General features: G+C 38.7%; 2 protein-coding genes across 2 annotated transcripts; one reads left to right on the top strand and one right to left on the bottom strand.

The window, feature by feature from the left end:
• On the top strand, window positions 1-7666 carry eif4e2 (eukaryotic translation initiation factor 4E family member 2). Its single transcript, XM_079819793.1, has 5 exons — window positions 1-492; window positions 568-720; window positions 889-1025; window positions 6465-6538; window positions 6658-7666. Exons 1-4 carry the CDS (start codon window positions 418-420, stop codon window positions 6511-6513), a joined length of 414 nt encoding a protein of 137 aa, XP_079675919.1. The 5' UTR covers window positions 1-417; the 3' UTR covers window positions 6514-6538; window positions 6658-7666.
• Window positions 7667-11144: 3478 nt separating this feature from the next.
• Window positions 11145-18858, bottom strand: LOC307128566 (phospholipid scramblase family member 5; the record flags this gene model as incomplete). The annotated part of the gene is made up of 8 exons (XM_079820477.1): window positions 11145-11171; window positions 11250-11308; window positions 12312-12411; window positions 12501-12612; window positions 14768-14960; window positions 17217-17291; window positions 18041-18308; window positions 18844-18858. 8 exons carry the CDS (start codon window positions 18856-18858, stop codon window positions 11145-11147), a joined length of 849 nt encoding a protein of 282 aa, XP_079676603.1.
• Window positions 18859-19071: the final 213 nt, after the last annotated feature.

The following is a 19071-nucleotide window of genomic DNA, read 5'->3' as shown; positions in this document are numbered from 1 at the left end:
ATTCTCTCATTCCTGCGTAATAATCAAGGAACTTTGCTGTTGTACCATGGGTGCAGCAGGCGCAATGATATTACACAGCGCCTGAAAATAGTCTCCAGCATGCTCCCTGTGTAAGGACGTTGTCACGTTGGTTATGTTGACAGAAGTTAGCCTATTTTCAGGCGCTGCATAATATTGCGCATTGTAACTACAGAAGAGTCGAGTTTTAAATAGGAAATATATCGAAACTCTTTGGTCATTTTTTTGAGTGAGATGCTAAAAATAGTTTCTTTAATTCAGACTTATGTACTCTGTGCTACTCAGACACTGGCACAGTGGGGGTTAAAGTTAGACTGCCTTACTGTAGGTCACATGATTGACAGTTCAACCGCTGTTTTGTGTTTGTAGGTGGAGCAGTTCTGGCGTTTTTATAGTCACATGATCCGACCGGGTGATCTGACTGGTCACAGTGATTTCCACCTGTTTAAGGAAGGAATCAAACCCATGTGGGAGGTGAGTTTGGTCACATTACATGCTTGCAAGCAGCTTTTCTAATGACAGATGATAGAATTGTATTGCATTGTGTAGGATGATGCAAATAAGAGTGGAGGTAAATGGATCATTCGACTTCGTAAAGGCCTGGCGTCACGCTGCTGGGAGAATCTGATTTTGGCCATGCTGGGCGAGCAGTTCATGGTGGGCGAGGAGATCTGTGGGGCCGTTGTGTCCGTTCGCTTCCAGGTACTGCAGTTTACTTTGTAGGACAGGAATTGATTGGATGGTTGGATCATTGTGGTTTGCTATTGCTGTGATCCCACATGAGTTGGAGGTTGTCCCACCCTCTCGCCAGTAAACGCATCATAATAGCAATGTTCTGTATTTAATAAATATCTGTGTTTTTGTTTGAAGGAGGATATCATTTCTATCTGGAATAAGACAGCCAGTGACCAGGCCACCACTGCTCGCATTAGAGACACTTTACGCAGAGTCCTCAACCTGCCTCCTAATACCATTATGGAGTACAAAACACATACAGACAGCATCAAGTGAGTTACACAAACACACACACACACACATTATACACTACAGCTTAAAAATTTGGGTTCAGTAAAAGTTTGTTGAGTTTTTTTGAAAAATATAATGCTTTTATACAGCAAGGATAGCCTAGAAATCTAGACGCACCCTAGCGGCAGCAAATCTGCAGCCAGGGTAGTCTAGCAACTCTCAGTTGGCGTGCGAGCTGGAAAAACCAAACTCTGGTCAGGCCAATCACATCATGTATAGAGTCGGTGGGCGGGCTTAACATAATGACTGCAGAGTTGACGTGGTTCCACATGCTACTTGTAAACAAAGAAGCTAGCGAACATCGGTCTTTCGAATCAGCTTTGGTCGCGACTCTGGAAGACTTGGAGTTAAGCTTTTCTTTGAGAAAATAACTAAGAACGGCAATGAAGTCATTCGTAAGAAAGAAAGATGTGTTCGGAGTTTTGCCGACCGGATACGGCGAAAGTTTAATCTATCAACTAGCTCTGCTTCACTTTCTTCGTTGCTCTGGATGGTTGTAGCGCTATCCTATTGCGTGCAGAGGGAATTTGAAAGACAACCGTTTATCCCGCCCCTTGGATTGAGCCCTGCCAATGGTGTGTTCCCAGACCCAACATCTTGATGTGGGTCTGGCTTTTCAGGCTACAGCAAGGATGCATTAAATTGGTTAAAAGCAACAGTAAAGACATTTAGATTAGATTAGATTAGATTCAACTTTATTGTCATTACACAAGTACAAGTACAAGGCAACGAAATGCAGTTTAGGTCTAACCAGAAGTGCAATAGCAGCAAGTGCAGGATATACAACGTTTGCATAAGTGCAGGACATGGATATGTACTGAATATATATAAATATATCTATAAATAGAAAGATGGTTATTACTATAAACAGAATTTACAGGTGAATATGTACAGTGAATAATATACAGATGGTTATTACTATAAACAGAATTTACAGGTGGATATGTACTATGAATATAATATAATATACAGATGGCTATTACTATAAACAGAATTTTACAGATAGAGGTATACAATGATATGTTAGGCTAAAATGAGGAATATGGTAGTGGATTAAGGTAGTGCAATAAATTATGGACAGAAGCTATCCGAAAAAAAGTGTAAAAGTGCAGTGGAAAGTGATTGCATATTACAGTTAGAAGTACGTGCAAAATACAGATGTAAACAGTTGGTACTGTAAATAACAGTCGGCAGTGCAAATGAGCATCATCCAGTTACGGTGTGGTAGTGCAAAATGCATAAGTAAACAGTTGTTACTGTAATAAACAGTCGGTAGTGCAAATAACAAAGTGAAGGCGGATGTGAGGTAGGAGAGTTATCAGTATATGAGGGAAGTGGATCAACGGGGGTTTGAGTTCAGTAAAGAGACAGCTCTGGGGAAAAAACTGTTCTTTAGTCTGCTGGTCCTGGTCCGGTGGATCCTGAAACGCCTGCCGGAGGGCAGGAGAGAAAACAGTCTGTGGGCTGGGTGCGAGGAGTCCTTGAGGATGCTGCGAGCTCGATGCAGACAGCGTTTCCTCTGGATGTGCTCGATGGCAGGTAGTGGAGTCCCTGTGATGCCCTGGGCAGTTTTCACCACCCGCTGCAGTGCCTTGCGCTCCGCAACAGAGCAGCTCCCATACCATACTGCGACACAGTTGGTCAGGATGCTTTCTATTGCGCAGCGATAGAAGTTCACCAGGATAGCCGAGGAGAGCTGATTCTTCCTCAGTGTCCTCAGGAAGAAGAGGCGCTGGTGAGCCTTCTTGACCAGGCTGGAGGTGTTGGTCGTCCACGACATGTCCGCCGAGATGTGGATCCCCAGGAACTTGAAACTGGAGACACGTTCAACAGCCACCAAACTTGACGATAGAATTAGATCCATACACAGGCTTGCAGTCGGCGGTGAAGAGGGAGTAGAGAAACGGGCTTAGCACACAGCCCTGTGGTACACCAGTGTTAAGAGTGATGGATGTGGAGCAGGTGAATCCTGAACGAACATTCTGGGGTCTGTCAGTTAGGAAGTCCAAAATCCAGTTACACATTGAAGTGTTGATGCCCAGGTCTCCAAGTTTGGCTATTAACTTGGTTGGGATGACAGTGTTGAATGCTGAGCTGAAGTCAACAAACAGCATGCGTGCGTAAGTGTTTTTATTGTCCAGGTGAGTGAGCACAGAGTGCAGTGCCATGGAAACGGCATCCTCTGTGCTCCTATTGCTGCGGTAGGCAAACTGGTGTGAGTCCAATGTGGATGGTAGAGAGTCTTTTAGGTGTTCCAGGACCAGCCGCTCAAAGCACTTCATGACGATGGGTGTGAGTGCTACAGGGCGGTAGTCATTAGGGCACCTCGGGTTAGAGTGTTTTGGCACTGGCACAATGGAAGTGCGTTTAAAGCATGAAGGTACAGCTGCTTGGGCAAGAGACAGGTTGAAAATGTCTGTAAAAACCTCAGCGAGCTGCTCCGCACATGCCCTGAGAACACGACCAGGGATGTTGTCTGGTCCAGCAGCCATGTGCGCGCTGATCCAGCTCAGTGACTTGCAGACATCTGTGGTGGAGAGTGTGATTGGTGGGTCAGCTGAGGGTTTGAGCTTGGTGGCAGTTTCTCTGTTTTCTCTTTCAAAGCGAGCATAAAAGTGATTTAGCTCGTTCAGGAAGTTGACATCAGTGGCTGCAGGGGGGGAGTGGGGGGGTTTGTAGTCACTGATGGCCTGAATGCCCTGCCACATGCGTTGAGGGTCAGAGTTGGACTCTCTATCTTTAGCTTGTAGCAGTGCTTGGCCTTTTTGATCCCCCTCTTCAGGTTTGCTCTGGACGTACTGTAGGCTTGTGCATCTCCTGATCTGAAGGCAGTATTGCGTGACTTCAGCAGGAGTTGCACTTCCCTGTTCATCCATGGCTTCTGATTTGGGTATGTGGTGATCTGTTTCTGGGTTGTAACACTGTCAATGGTGGTATTGATATGATCCAATACAGAGGAGGTGTAGAAGTCAATGTCCGTGTGAGCGCCACTGGTGGCTTGAGAAGCAAACACACTCCAGTCTGTGTGTAGAAACCTTTCCTGGAGTGTGGAATCAACCCCCGCAGGCCACACCTTGATGGTCTTCACTGATGGCTTCACACGGTTGATGAGGGGTGCATATTTGGGGATGAGGAACAAAGAAAGGTGATCTGACTGTCCCAGGTGGGGGAGGGGTGTCGCAACGTAAGCGCCAGCCATGTTTGTGTAAACATGGTCTAAGGTTTTGTTTCCTCTGGTGTGGCAGGAAACATGCTGGTGAAACTTGGGTAGCACTGACTTTAAATTTGAATGATTAAAGTCACCTGCAACAATAAAAGCAGCTTCCGGGTGATCAGTCTGTTGTTTACTGATGGCTGCATGAAGTTCTTTCATAGCAAGCTTGGCATCAGCATCGGGGGGAATATAGGCTGCAGTTATAATGGTGGAAGTGAACTCCCGCGGTAGATAAAACGGTCTACATTTAACCATGAGAAACTCGAGGTTAGCTGAACAATGACTCCCAACAATAGCAGAGTTTGTGCACCAGGCTTTGTTAATGTAAATGCACAATCCACCACCTCTGGTCTTACCGGAGCCATCTAATGTTCTATCCGCCCGGAGCGTGTGGCATCCCGCTAGCTCAATAGCGGTGTCCGGTATTCCGCCGTTTAGCCAGGTTTCCGTGAAGATTAGGACGTTACAGTTCAAAAGTTTCTTGCTGTGTGTGATGCTGAGTCGAATCTCCTCCATTTTGTTCACTAGCGACCGTACATTGGCAAGGAAAATACTGGGTAAAGAGAGCCGATGTGGGGTTAGCCTTAGCTTTAGCCTTAGCTTAGCTCTCAGTCCTCCGCGTATACCCCGCCTTTGTTTACGATCTCGGCGCCGCCTGCGAGCACTTCCGCCCGGCCGGGTAGAGTGCATAGCCTCGGGTGTCCTAGCGATCTCAGGAAGGAGTCGAAGATTGTCCATAAAACTGTCGGAAATTCGCAAACCAATATCCAAAATCTCACCACGGGTGTACGATGTTAAGGCACAACTATTCTGAACGAACAGACCCGAGATGAGCAGGAAAAATACCGCAAAATTGCTAAATTTATAATGTTACAAAAGATTTCTATTTTAAACAAATGCTGTTCTTTTAACATTTCTATTCATCAAAGAATCCAGAAAAAAATGTATCATGGTTTCCACAAAAAATATTAAGCAGTACAACATATGATAATAATAAGAAATGTTTCTTGAGCATCAAATCAGCATATTAAAATGATTTTTTGAAGGATCATGTGACACTGAAGACTGGTGTAATGAGCTTTGCCATCACAGGAATAAATTACATTTTAAATTGTAATAATATTTCACAATATTACTGTTTTTTGTGTATTGTTGATAATAAATACAGCCTTGGTAAGCATAAGAGACTCTTTTCAAAAACATCAAAGAATCTTACTGACCACAAACTTTTGAATGGCATTGTATGTGCATATAGTATTAAAAATGTACACAGACTTATTGAACCAGTCATACTGTATGATACAAAAGCTACTGTAATAGTTCTGTAAGTGCCCATTTAAATAGTAAAAACTGTTGTAAGTACTATAGGGTTATATAGGGGAGAGTGGAGAAAATGTGTCAGTTGGTAAGCTACTGTCTTCCTAATCCAGCAAACTGTGCATAAAGCTTGTCATGCGACCATCATACCAAATATGTTTGTGAGATGCAAACATATTTACTATATGGCAGACAATCTGAGTTTTATGTCAAATTATGCATTTGTAATTTTTGTTTTTATTTGTAGTTTCAGTATACTTGATATATACAGCATATATAAATATATCCGTGGTCCAGTTCTGATGCTCACATGCCCACTGTTGGCATTTTCGGCAGTGGACAGGGGTCAGCATGGGCACCCTGACTGGTCTGTGGCTATTTATACGCAACAAATTGTTTCTTTTTCTATCAGAACCAGCATTAGTTTCTTGATCAATTTGAGCTACAGTACAGTACAGGACCACACGAGCCAGCCTTCGCTCCCCACGTGCATCAATGAGCCTTGGCCGCCCAGGACCCTGTCGCCGGTTCACCTCTTTTCCTTCCTTGGACCACTTTTGATAGATACTGACCACAGCAGACCACGAACACCCCACAAGAGCTGCGGTTTTGGAGATGCTCTGACCCAGTCGTTTCTAGCCATCACAATATGGCCCTTGTCAAACTCGCTCAAATCCTTACGCTTGACCATTCTTCCTGCTTCTAACACATCAACTTTGAGGACAAAATGTTCACTTGCTGCCTAATAAATCACACCCACTAACAGGTGCCGTGATGAAGAGATAATCAATGTTATTCACTTCACCTTCACGGCCATAATGTTATGACTGATCTGTGTATATATACTGTATATTAATATACAGTTTTTGCTGTGTATGTGATCTTTCAGAGCTTGGGAGGATTTCCATGGTCTAGTGAACGCAAGTGGAGGCCGCTAGTTTTCATCCGGAGTGTGTGTGACAGGTATAAACTCATGACTGACTGACACATATCCACTCACACTTTTTTAGATTTTAGATTCTAGATTCATTCCCATCATGTTCACCACTGTGTAAAAGTGTTTTTTTTTTCTCCTCATCTAGATTTTCAAGTTAATTTTCCCAAGGAAGAGGACATTTCCAAGGATGACAACCTGAAATTGATCTGTTTTTAAAAGTAAAACAAAAGGGACATCATGAAAAGGATCAGCATGAGACATTTTTACTATTGAAGACTTCTGGCTTGTGTTCATGTTATCATCTAAACTCTTACAGAAGAAGAAGGAGCCAAATCATCAACATGCGAACGAATGTTTTCCAGTCAGCCATTAGGCTGAGCTATCAGAGCGGGACCAAATAGTTCAGCCACTATGACATGAACTAATGGCTGGAAACTGCCACTGTTTTCTAAAAAAAACAACAACATGCCCTTGTGTAGTACAGTCGCGTTTACCTGAATTATCATCTTAAGTCTCGTGAAGATGGCCCAAGCAGGAAGACAGAATTCATTTAGGTTACATTATTTACCAATGAGGTTGCAGGTTGTTGGGGATATTTTACTATAGTGCAGTATTTTAGCTACAGTGTTGAGTTGTTTTAACATAGAACTGTTGTACAAAAAAAGAGTTATATTTCTAAGCGTATTTGGAGAGATCTAAAATGGCAAACGTTTTATTTCTCCTGAGTTTGTGAGTGTAAACCCAAAGGACAGTGCCCTACCAGGGATGGGTGCCATGCTGCCTGATTCACTGTGCCTGGCCTTCGCCTCCTGCAAAACACTGATTTTCAAGATCGCTCAACATCCGCTGGAGGAGTCGACACTGGAGAAACGACTCCAAGCCCTGTTTTACAAATCACTCAGACATTATTAGTCTCATTATTCAGACTAATGTCTGAATAATATGCTAACTAACAAACACTGATGTGGGGGTTAATGGGGGCTGTGTATCGACACCTACTTTATACTGCCTGAAATTCAGTGCTGGTGCTGGACAGTTGTATTTGAGGTACATAAAAAAAGTGGAAAGGAAAGGTTGTTTTTAATTATGATTGATCATAGCAATAAATGTTGATTATGCATCTGCTGCTAATTTTCAGCTGTGGTGTGACTCTGTTTTTTTGTTGGTACTATTGGCATCTAATATAATTTAAAGAACGGTAATTATATGTACAGCCCTAGGGTGACCATATTTTGATTACCGAAAACCAGGACACTCAGCCCGGCAATGAGATACTCAAATGATACTCGAAGTTTACTCAAAGATGCCTTATTAATTTCAATACATTTAAAGTATGCTCCCTCTTTATGGATAGAAGTGCACTCCAACTATGAAAAGCCACGATCAATGGAGCTCCGAAATTATGATTCACCATGGCAACAGCACGCAACAAAAAGACGTTCGCATACTTCCGGGTCAATATGTAAGTTTAATTCTTAATTATTTTAATTAAGTTTATTTTTCATGGTATCCAAAAGGCAAAAAAGAATGTGGCAGCAGCTAAAAATGAAAAATAAAAACATAATTCAATCAGGTAAAGCTTTAAGCATAAAATGTTCATGGGTGTAGGTTTAATGACTTTTGAACATTTGACATATTAAATAAATATAATTCAGTGTCCAATGTGCTGCAGCTTTTCCCACATAGACACTTTTCACAGACTGATGACGTGTTTTAATGGTCATCAATATCGTAAATCCTGCAAGGTTTTTTGTATTTATTTTTTTAAATGTATGTATATTTATAACACTAATACTTTGTATTATATTACTTTTGAATCAAATTACAAAAAACAAGTTACCGCTGCTGTGAGGGTGTTTCTAATAAAGTGTCTATGGGAGTGAAGGTAAAAAATAATTTATTTCTCTCTCTTCACTGCCGTTATCAATCTCACTCTATTTTTTCCCTCTTTTGGAAACTTCACTTACTTTAGATTTAGATTAAATTTATATATTTTTATATTTGTACTTGAAATACGACCAAAATACTCAGTATGAAAAGCATTTGTGGCGTTTGAATGAATAAATGAAGTATTTAAACACCTCTGGCGCTTTAAAAAGGGGAGGAAACTGAAAGAAACTCTGGGTTTACCAAAGCAAACCTGCTCCTGACCAGGTTAGGTTCACAGAGTAAGTTACCCTAGTAACTGACTCTGAGTATAAGTTACCTCTCTTTCAGAAACGGGCTTGACTTACCCTGCTTTCTCGGGTTTGACATACCTCCCATTCTGAAACCGAAAACTCAAGAGTTTCCCTTATTTCAGGGTTAACATACTCAGAGTTTTCACTTAAGCTCCTTTCTGAAACAGGCCCCAGGGGCCTGTACCATGATGGTAGTTTAACAAACTCAGGGTTACAGGATTAGTTTCGAGTTGACAAAACCAAACCAATCTATTCAGGCTTTGTTGGTCCCATGATGTTGATCATCAACTTTCTCTGTCAACTCAGGCTTTGATCCTGAGTTTAGGAGTTTAGCTGTGACATCAGCAGTGAACAGCCAATCACAGGCTGTGGATCAGTGAAACTGAGATTCACTTCTCGCGGGAGAAGCAGTGTGATTAACTTCACTCATATACATGATTGAAAAATATTAAGAATTTAAACAAATTTACACATAAGAAAAGAGCTGTCGAGGACAACTTTAAGAAAAATCTTATACGTCAATGCAAGTAAAAGTTATGAAGTTAGTATAGTTGATATATAGAGAGAATTGAACATTTATGCTCACATGTAATTTTTTATAGATTTAGTTGTTGAATTTAAAGCTTATTTGTATGACCTTTACTGTATAGGCTATTTAGTTTAATATTAACAAAATGCCTATTAATGATTGATTTACTCAAATGATACATGTGTAATTGATTAAGGGTATAATAATTACATAAATTGTATTTCAATAATTCCAAATTATTATTATTTTAAATAAGCATTGTTAAAAGCCAGAGGCTTAAGTCTTTAATAGCCATTAGCTAGTGACCTTTAATTTGGAGTAGAAACAGAAGGAGTGTCTTTCCTGCATCAGAGGTGTGTCACTTTGCTCACAGCTGATTGGTCCAATTTCAGTTTGAGATCTCTTATCCAGAACATAACCTGCCCTGGAGCAGGTTAGCTGTGGAGCGTAAGTTACTATGGAGATGAACACAGCTAAAAGCCAAACCACTTTAATGGTACCTAAAACCCAGGATTGGCACAAACTAAGCTTAAACATATCTGGCTAGCCAGCTAAACCGGCTTCATGGTATAGGCCCCAGGTCCTTAACTATCCAAAATATTTTTCTAGTAAATATTGTTAAAGAAAAAGGGAATTTTTAAAGCCTATATCAAAATATAAAATTTCTGTTAAAGGGTGAATCGCCTCCATTATGCCTTTTACCCAAATGTCCAATATTTTGGAATCATTTTATGATTTGAACCAAATAGTAATGAAGTGTGGCCAGATTTAGTTGTAGATCTTTTTTTAATCAAAGATAAACTTTACAAACCTTTTGAAATTGCATTTTAACATATTTTTCCCATCATGAGTGTTAAATTGGTGTTAAATTATAAACATACAAAGATTTTTATTATATGCAGAAATGCATCCAAGTTTTGTATTAAGGGTCTTACAAAATAGTGCATCATTTAACATTTAACTCTGTAAAGCCTGACATGAAATAATAAAAACCTTTTTTTTTTTTTTGTATGGGTATACAACGTTTCGACCATATGTTTGATTGTGTGTTTTTTGAGTATCATATTGATACTTCAGGCTTTTATTACTTTTAATATGATATAGGAGAATGTGGAGCTCATACATGAGGCACAATATTAAGAGGTCCAAACTGATTCAAAATCGTTATTTATATGGCCAAAAAGATGAAATCCTGACATCTTGTAACAGCAGAATGAGATCTTTATAACAATATAACAGACTACTTACATAATATAGCCTACATTTAACATGTTAACATTATTTAAATGATCAAAGCTCTGATGATTTTATTGTGGGGGCAAAACATACAATGCAATGCAATACAATGGTAATTGAGAGATGTAAAAATTCCTCAAAAGCTGGATGCATATTTGATACTCACATTTTAACATGATTTTCTTGTTGCTAGTAAGTGTTCATCTTGAAATATTACTTAAAATATAAAGGTTATTCTTGTTTACTTTATTAAAAGCATTCAAGATTTCAGAGCAAAAAGACGAACATTGTAGAATATACACTAATCGCCCTTTAACTTGATTTAAAAAAAAAAGTATGAAAAAGTACGATCAGACGATAGAAGGTGTGTAGTACAACAGGGACAACAGGTTTTTCAGCAAAGTTTTGATCATGTTGATAATTTAGAGGCCTTAGAAATGTGCATATTAAATAGGCTATATAGGGTTAATATTTCCTGTGCATTTAAATACTCAACATTTGAATCCTATTTTAATGTTTAGTTTATAGAGGTTTTGTACAGAGATGTACAGTTCAGATGCAATTCATGTCTATCTTCCGGTTTTCAGAGAAAGATGATGCAGTGTTAATTCCATCTTGTTATAAGTCAACAGTTTGACAGTAGTTGTTGGGTTCAGATGTCTTTTATGTCCCAGAAGCGTTACCATTTCAGCTCATCTCAAAAAACATATGATTCTGCAAACAGAAAAAAGATAAACCATAAAGCTGTTACATATTAATACAATGCCAGCATCTGTGTGGTTGGCAACTTACCACCAGGAAGGTAGCTGCTAATAACAGCACTTTGGTGTTCAAATTCATTCCTTGAGGTACTGAGAGAGAAAGAGATGTTCTTTAGTAGCTCCTGAAGCTGTAGGCCTAGCTATCGAATTCGAAATAGTCACATTAGCTATTATCAAAAATAAATTGCAGGTGGAAAAGAATCCACAATTAGTCTAGTGATTAGTCTACTCTAGACTATCAGCTATGTATCTGTGTGGTAGATAGGCCTATACATACTTCTCTGAATAAGAATGCTAATCTAATATTAGTAAAACTATACAGCTAGATGGCTAGCTAGATTGCTAGTAAGAATGCTGGTCTTATATTAGTAAAAATACAGCTATAGGCTATAGCTAGCTAGAATGCTAGCAAGATTGCTGGTCTAATATTAGCAAAACTATAGCCTACATCTAGCAAGAATTCTGGTCAGCTAGACAGATGCAAAGCCTAAATTCAATCTGTTCATCATATAAAGCAATCGAGTCTCTTCAGAAAATTTGGATCAAACCGCTCAATTTATATGGTTATTAGTTTTACGATCTCTTTATGAACTTTTTCAAGTGTCAAAGTGGTAGTTGGTTAGCTGTCAATGGAGGAACAGAAAGCTCTCAGATGTCATCATAAAGATCTTTTTTTGCGTTTTGACGATGAACGAAAGTCTTACTGTGTGAGGGTGAGTAATTAATGACAGAATTTTTGGGTGAACTAACCCTATAATCCGACAATCAACTGTAATGACTGAATAAGAATGTCTAAAGTGGACTATCAAAATAAATTATGGGTTGTTGTTTTTTATTAAACAAATCATGGTTTCTGCAAAAATATTAAACAGCACAACTGTTTTCAACATTGATAATATTTCACAATATTACAGTATAATTTGATCAAATAAATGCAACTTTTGAATGGTAGTGAATAAAAAAACATGATGATATAAAATAAAGAAATATTTAAGATTCTGCACTATTTCTAGGTCACTAATTGTCATGTTGATAAAAAAATAATAATTTTCACAAGTAGACCACATGATATGAATGTGGATATTAATCTTACCATCCAGTCCAAAATACTCATGATCCATGTTACATTCCTCATTATATCCAGGCCACCTCTTCCATATGCGCCCAACACTCTCACCAATAGTGGAAACCACCTGATGCCCCCAATAAACGAGAAAAGAGTATAAATTGAATGTTATGTTAAAGGTGGGCAATGCAAATGGGCTGCTGGAGGGTTTCTGACCTGCAGCTCTTGTTCAGAAAGACATCGTGTGTTACAGCAGGAGCCCTGGATCCTCACGGCCGAGATGCCCTCAGAGTCACAGACCTCGAAATATGGCGTGAACATACTCCACCTGGCAAACACCTCAGGCTTATACACACTCTTAATGCAGTTGATTTTGTTTTAGAAGAGAGATTTGTTGGAATGTTAGGCCTAGTGAATGTTCATTTGTGTGATATTATAGCCTGCTATGACCTGATGCTGAAAAGCTCTAGTCAAACAAACATGGCATGCTCTTTGTTCATGGCTGTCCTTAGGAGGAGGTCATGTTGTTGGTTTTGTACCACAAAGTTCACATCTTTCCCTATTCAATCTGAGAGAGGTTACTGGAGGGTTTTTTCTCTGACGCAGTTCGATACACAATGGTGACCTCATCTGACCCCGCAGAATAGTTGGCATCATGATGAAACATGATGTGGATGGCTTTGTCTGCAAAATAGATTAACAGTACAGGAGTTTACCTCATCCATTACGCAACAGTTAGATCCGGTCGACTAATTTGATTGGACAAGTGGAATTCCAAGAGTGTTAACAAACACTGGGGCGTTCTTCATACATGTATATTCAACTTTGCACTCATGGTAATTCACCTCTGAACATGTCGATCGGATGACTTTTTCCTGTCTAAGTAGGCGATTCTTACAGTGTGATTCCTATTTTTCTTTAAAAATAAAAATGTTTTAAAAACATTTTCTTGAAGTACCCCCTTATATTTTTATATTTAATATTATTTTAATATTTCAATAATTTAACAGCACACACAGCAAAAACCCTAGTATTAAATTAACACTCCTCAGAGTTAATTTGAGTCCACACTCAGGAGTGTTAAAAGTAACACTGAAACAGTGTTAAAGTTAGAGATAATTAAATGATTAATTGAGTAATGATTGGCCATTAGTGATGAATGACTGCTGTTAACAAGCAGAATCACTGAAGGGAATAGTCACCATTATGGTGATCATTGTTTCTTTAGTCTTAGTTTTTAATATTAGATGTTATATATACATAATATAATATTAGATTAGGAAATGTATCCAAACCAGGTGTTGTTGGTTATGTAGTGACATAAATATAATCAAAGATTGGGTTAAGAATGATCTAGGTTAACTACATGATGATTATGCCACTGTCAAAATAAAACCACACCTGAAGACATTTTCTCTGTGCTTTGTTTGCCACAACAAATGTATTTTATAAACACTGTTAAAGCAGCCAGGGAAAAAAAAGTTTTAAAAGTCAAAGTCAAAAGCTCAACTAAAGCAAACACTGATCACCATAATCCCTTCAGCTACTTGTTAACAGCTGGTGCTCATCACTAATTGTCAATAACTTAATTATCTCATTAACTTTAACACTGGTTCAGAGTTACTTTTAACACTCCTGAGTGTGGACTCAAATAGTTTTTTTGCTGTGCATTTGCCGGTTACATAATAATACTTTTATTAAGTATATATTTATTATAGTTTTTTAGTTATTTTTATTTTTGCATTTTTGATTTTGATTTTAGTAAGTTTTAGTCACTTTGATTGTTTTTGTCATTTTATTTGTTTTAGTTTTTTTAGAATATGTGTATGTAGTTTTTATTTCAGTGTTAGTGATAGTCATTTTTAAACTAAAACTGAAATAAGTTAAATTACATAACAATGAGAATGCTGTTAACTGAAATAAAATAATTTTTTTATATTTCATTTTTAGTTAACATACATTTTATTTAAGTAACAAACATGTTTATATGGATTTAGTTAAAGATAATAACCCTGCATTAAACCCTTGAGCTTTTAATTTTGCGCAACAAATAAGGAGACCTTTATGTTTGTGCATAGTTGACGCTTGTTGTTACAAATCTAATAAAATGCGGAAAACTATGCCCACAACATTTTTGGAAGTTATATGATTGGGAAAATAAAGTGATCCTTGCGAACATTGTGTTTCGAGATACACATTATAAGTAACATGCATATGGAGTTCATGTGGAGCAGCATTTACTGTGAACTGAGCTGTTCTGAGACACTGAAACACAGTGTCGTACTTCAATCTGAAACATGCAGTGCATCAGATTAAACCACTGCCTTTTGCAATTTGATATTTGCTCTAAACCAATATTATTTAGATTAATTGTGCAGTCCTGTTGATTTATTTTAATTTGACATTTTTATGATTTAAAATAATGAATTAGCTTTTCATCAACTACAAGAGACAAAGATCTGGTTTGGTGTTGATGACTATACCTTTGGTGAACTGTCCCAATAAACTCTCTCTCTGATGTATAGGCCCTTATTTCCATCAGGCAGCAGCCGAGCCAGCACATCTCCGCTCTCAGGGGCCTCTCAAACAAAAAGACACATTCTGCGTCCTTATCAAAGCCTTGTAGTGAACAAGATCGAGCTGGACCGCAGCATTGCATACACATACATGAGCTCTCTAACAGAGATGGGAACACAAAAAGAGGTTTCGGGGTGTAAATCAGTTGTGACTTCAACACTGTTAATAAGAGTAAAATCATCTTAAAGAGTCCCTATAATGCTTTTTCACATATTAACTTCATGTGTGTAATATTATGACTGTAAAAGGTCTGCAACTTTTCAAAGTTCAAAGTGCATGATAAATTAAGTTAAGCAAGTGTTTTTTGCTATAGTTTCAGCCCGAGGCAGTTATCATTTTCATGTCCAGCACCACGTTGTTTAAATAGCAAATGGACTCACACTCATCTCGGTCTGAAAATGAGGTGTGTTCAGACGCATTGTTGGCGCCTTGAAACCTGGTCTAAAGTCAATAGCGCAATATTTTTTGTGTTATTTAATGGCCGTGTTAGTAATATACGCCTATAGACGGGTCCACAATGCACGTTTACTCTGGTTGTTACACACACAGGGATGCGCAGCAGCACACAAACATTTTTCAATATTAAAAATAAAAGGATTCCTCACTGGAGAAGCGTCTTTCTGCTTGCAAATTCTGCCATGTCAATAGAGAATCTGCCATGGTGCAAGCTCAACTGGCTTTTAAAGGGAATGGGAGATGAGACTCTGATTGGTTTATTGCATGTTATGCCCAAAACACACCCATGACTCATTAAGAGTTTATGTACAACCTTTTTGGACCCTTTCACCGAGCATTTTTTCCGTCGTTAAACTAGCAAAAATGGATTCGGACACGCCCTAAGTGCACCTTCACCATGTGCTTCAGACCATGCGACCAGAACGTTAAAATAGGGCCCAATGTCTCTCAAAAGAAAGAACTGATCTGAACTGCCTGAAAGAGGTCGTCATCCATAATGTCAGCCTGTGGTCTTTATTGGCTGCATGTGAACTAGAGGTCTACACGGGTCCAAAAACTCCGTGCAGATCCGAGAAATGCCAAAAATGTAGTAGGCCTACGCGGAACCGACCTGGACCCGTCTATTTTTTGATAGCTGGAACCGAGCCCGGCGGGAAGACACAGACCCGACTGGACCCGATTTTCTCATATTCCACAATAAACTGCTATTAACAAGTCAACAAACAAGTTGCGAAAAAATATAACTTTTTGTCTTAGCCTACCTAAAGCCGTTGTCTCCCTTCCTTGTACCTGATTGTGATGCATTAGCAACCATGTTATTCCTCTCTTGTTTTTCCAAGCATGCTAAATTCACTCATCATTTCAGCTGTAAAAGTCCACTTTATGTCACGGATGCGGATGACAAATGCGACTTTGCAGATTTGCATTTTGACTCGAGTTAACTCGCATAATAACTTTGACTGTCTTTTACCTTTTCAACTAATAACGATTGCTCGTTCGGTGCCATGGCCGCTGACGTTAGCATTATTTATTTGCTATAATCTCTGTGAGCCCAGTCTGACCACCAAAACTTTAAGATTAAACAAGACGGTTCATTATATTATTAAAGTCATTACAGTCACTGCGGAAGCTCGGGTTGCCATAGAAACATGACACGCGCTTGAGACTGCACTTGCGCGTTAGCTGGAGCAACCTGAAATATGAACTTTTTTACGCAATTTGAGCGTCATAGAAAACATATATGTAACAGTTCACCTGAGATTGTGTTGCTGATTTGAAATATATTATTAAAATATGAGTACATTATTACTGTGCGCTGGCATTAAATCTGACCGCTTTGCTTTTAACGGATGAGAGCGAGAGAGAGAGATTGCTTGTGTTTTTTTTTCTCCTTTTTTTAAACCTCATTTCCCAGCTCACAGTTTTCTTATCCTAATTTTACAATTTGCAAGTTACACAAAACACACAAGCAGTGCTCACTGACTCTGATCACGGCCAGGTGTTCTCCGAGTCTGATTGACTCCGGTATTACATAAAGTGTTAAACAGACCCGGGACCCGAAGTAATAAATTGGGACCCGACCCGGACCCGGACCCGGACCCGGGTCCTGGGTCCACGGGTCTCGGGTGCTCCGTGTAGACCTCTAATTTGAACAACATTAGAGGTCACAGTAGGATCTCGAAAAAGAGGGGTTTAGAGAGACTGAATCCTTTATCGAACCATTTCAGACACTGTGAGAAAAGAGATGATGCTGCAATGTACATTATGAGACAATTTAAGTGTTTTTTGACCTTAAATGCATGTAAACAAAATTAGAAACGTTTCAAATGTGAGCTCTTTACAGAATGATACACAATATGAGAATTAGAGAACAGCACATATCCTGTCTCTCATATTTACCTTCCACAGCCACAAAGAGCTGATCACTGGTTTCCGTGGAGATGCTGTATGTTCTTCGGGCGACACACTGTGGACCTGAGACAAATATAAACCTCCATTAAACCTTTTTATATTTACACAGGAAATTGTATACTGTGAGTATTTAAAACCATGACCAAGCTGTTCCAATAAAAATATATTGAATGCATATATTAAACAAGTGATTGTAATACGTTTTGAATACTTCTTAAAAGATTAGGATAGTAAAAAAAAAATTATTTATGTATTAAAAATAATATTTAATTATTATTATTTTGTATATATTTATTTAAAATAATTCATTCTAATATGCCGATTGGAGCTCAAGAAACATTTCTTATTATAAATGTTGAAGACAATTGTGCTGTTTTCTGAGGAAATATTTTTTGGGATTCTTAGATGATTCAAAAGAACAGCATTTATTTGAAATATAAATCTTTTGTAACATAATAAATGTCTTTACGGTCACTTGCTGAATGAAAGTATTTTTTTCTTTAAACAAGCAACGACAGAAAAATCTTACTGACCCCAAACCTTTGAAGGCTACTATATTTCATTATCTTAATGATTTATAAATAATAGTATTATATATAATTATTGTTTGTTTTGTTTTGTTTAAAGTCATTCAATGTCTGTGGTGTCACAGATGAACAAGAAAGAGCTTAATTTTCTGTTAATACAAATGAGGTAATACAAATTGTCAGGAACCTTAAAGCTCACAATTTTTGTTACATGTGACCTTTTAAAGGTGTGTTTTTTTGTTTTGTTTTTTGGTCTATTGTTATTTTTGTAGATGTTTTATTCACCTTGTAGTTCTGGTCTGGCATTAATGTGGAGTCTTGTGACTGTTCTCAGAACAGACAGTTTTCCCAGTGTTTTCCCCTCACTGTCCGTCACTTTCCCTCCGGGTCCCTCGTCCTCTCCTCTCCTGCCTGTAGGTCGGAGCACAGGTGTGAGGTCCTGGCTGTCTGTGGTAGGTCTGATCTGCCTGTGGAAAGCTCTGAAGAGCATGTCAATATGTCTTTCCCTTTCCAGACCAAAGGGAAGAGGCTGAGCGGTCACAGACGCGAAGGCCTGATTGAGAGAGAGAATGCAGGAGGTAGAAAAGCTGCATTTGAAATTCAAACCAAATATTTGTCAAATGTCACTGAAAATCAGTGAGAATTGCCATTTGAAATCCATTTCATTTTTATAATACAATGCATTTCCGAGTGAAACTCGAGTGAAAAATAGGTGATCAGAATGCACAGTAATAGTAATGGATATATGACAATGGTAATGTATTTGTTTTTGGTCTGCTGCTGCTGCAGAGCATGTACAGAGACTTGCTACTGCCAATACATTCATTGCTCTGAGCATGTAAGACATGCTGCTGCTGCTGCACATGTAACATACATGAATAAACCCCTGTAGAAGATTTGCAGGTGGAGCTGGGGAAGGTGGATGGTCTCTATAAGTGTGCTACATGCTAACAGCAAACAGTACCGGTAATTGTTTGAATGTTAAGCCACAGCTCTTTGGCTGCTGATGCCACAGCAACCAATCAGCTGCACTATGTAGCTGACGATGCAATCGCTACCAAATGAGTTAAGCACCCATTAGCCTTCACCATATAGAGTTTCATGCCAGAACTTGGAATATTTATAAAAATATATATATTTGTCTTCTTTTCAATCAACCTGTATAGGCTTACTGTAAGTCAATGGGGTCCATCAACTGTTGTGTTCAACAGATTAACAACTTAAGGGCGAGTAAATTATGACAGAATTTTCCTTTTGGGGTGAACTATCCCTTTAAGAAACCTTAAGACATTACCCAGTACAAATTTAGCTCCTAA

The sequence above is a fragment of the Gobio gobio genome, assembly GCF_949357685.1.
Source record: "Gobio gobio genome assembly, chromosome: 6".
In the NCBI taxonomy this organism is placed as follows: domain Eukaryota; kingdom Metazoa; phylum Chordata; class Actinopteri; order Cypriniformes; family Gobionidae; genus Gobio; species Gobio gobio.
The sequence above is the reverse complement of the archived record's forward strand: the minus strand, read 5'-3'. Positions and strand labels throughout refer to the sequence as shown.

Excerpts from the sequence above, each read along its gene's own strand:
- eif4e2 (XM_079819793.1), top strand. The coding sequence starts at position 418 with ATGATCCGACCGGGTGATCTGACTGGTCACAGTGATTTCCACCTGTTT. Across the intron at positions 493-567 it reads GAATCAAACCCATGTGGGAG|GATGATGCAAATAAGAGTGG; the intron begins GTGAGTTTGGTC and ends TGCATTGTGTAG. Across the intron at positions 1,026-6,464 it reads ACACATACAGACAGCATCAA|AGCTTGGGAGGATTTCCATG; the intron begins GTGAGTTACACA and ends GTGATCTTTCAG.